Source organism: Triticum urartu, chromosome 7, assembly GCF_003073215.2.
Source record: "Triticum urartu cultivar G1812 chromosome 7, Tu2.1, whole genome shotgun sequence".
In the NCBI taxonomy this organism is placed as follows: Eukaryota; Viridiplantae; Streptophyta; class Magnoliopsida; order Poales; family Poaceae; genus Triticum; species Triticum urartu.
In genome coordinates, this window is record NC_053028.1 from 646,913,570 (window position 1) to 646,915,123 (window position 1,554).

The 1,554-nt window shown below is 44.9% G+C and overlaps 1 protein-coding gene across 1 annotated transcript; it reads left to right on the forward strand.

Annotated features, from left to right (window-relative positions):
* Positions 1 to 194: 194 nt before the first annotated feature.
* LOC125519277 lies at positions 195 to 1,154 on the forward strand (the record flags this gene model as incomplete). The annotated part of the gene is made up of 3 exons (XM_048684134.1): positions 195 to 302; positions 445 to 549; positions 758 to 1,154. Coding segments are annotated over 3 exons (351 nt in total), but the record flags the coding sequence as incomplete, so codon positions are not given.
* Between the last annotated feature and the right edge of the window lie 400 nt (positions 1,155 to 1,554).

Here is a 1,554-nt window from a genome sequence, read left to right on the forward strand (position 1 = left end):
GGGGGGGGTGGGGGTGGGGGCACCTCCTGTCTCTGCCTCTGTATGTATTCACATGCATTCTCACCTCATGTGTTGGTGCCCTGTTCAAAAAAAGAAAGTGTTGGTGCTTATTTTTCTAAGGATGCCTTTGTGCTGTGCCCTGTTCCTACTAGTGCAAATGTTCTGTGGCCTTGTTTTTTTCTCTTTCATGATGAAATTCCGAATATCTATTTTATCTAACACTCCTGCATATTACTACAGCTGTTCAAAAAACATGGAGGGTCAGTAAGGAAGCCGTGGATGCTGGAAGTGCTCTTGTCCCAGTATGTCACTCTTGCTTACCCATTTAGTATGTATGTCACTTCATTCCACTGAATTTTACTTCTGTCGGAAAAATACACTGGAGTGTGGTTGGTTTGCTTTTGAAACTGAACTAGTTTGGCCTTCTGTTCTGATGTGCAACAGGATTCAGTTCCACGCCCAATTGCTAGGATAGGCGTGACATTTGTTGCCGTGTCTGTCGCCCTTTTTCTGCTCAAGTCCGTCATTTCCACCGCATTGTTTGTACTGGTATGTACCCCACAACGTTCTTGACATGACTCAGCTGACAACTCTTAATTAGCAATGTGTCGTGCACAATGCTCAATATCACTAACTTATATGTTCACTACATCTCAACAATGTTTAATAATCAGAATTCGCTTGCCCTGTTGTATCCCCTTGCTGCAACTTTCTGTGGTTTCTCAAGTCAGATTGATTATTGGTCTGATGGTGGCAGGCGATGATGGGGCTTATATACTTCGCCTTCCTGGCGATGAACCCGAAAGAGGGCTCCAGGAGCATGGATGAAGGAGACAGTCCTTCGTCGGACGACCCCGCCGAAGAAGCCCGTCGCATAATGGAGAAATACAAGTGAAGAAGAGCCTTATTATGGTGAGTCTACTCTGAAGTCTGAATAGGTAAACAGAGAAATACCTGCTGTGGCCTTGGATGGATCTGGCTTTAGATCAACAGAAGTGAATTCTTTCGTATGGCTACATACTGAGCTTTGGGTTTTTCAGCAAGATGAGTTGTTGTACAATACTGTTATTATTATACTGTATAGTGGCTAGTGATCTGATTATAATGGAGCTGGGATTCAGAGACATGGCGGTGTGCCTTAATTTTCGCTACTACTACTTGGGCTCATGCCTATTAATATCTTGTTTTTTTTGTTTTTTTTTGCGGGGTAAAGAGTAGAGTTGATTGACTGGTTAGCAAAGGTGGGAGGGGGACTGCAAATCAGGTAGATCCAAAATGCACATTACATTCAGCTAGAAACCGTATGCTTCAGAAAAAAGAAAGTGCACATGAGATTCAGAAAACTGGCATCTTAATTTTGCCTGTTTGCATCAATAATTCACATGGGATGCAGCAGCAGTGTTGGGAAGATGAGTGGTGCTGGCATTGCCAAGCTCGGCCTCGGCTTCCCTGACAAGTTTGTCCAGGTATAGGTGCAGGTCGAGGTCGAAGTCGACACAGGTGGTGGTGGTGGTGGCGGCTGACAGCTCGAGCATGGCCAGGAACTCGTCCTCG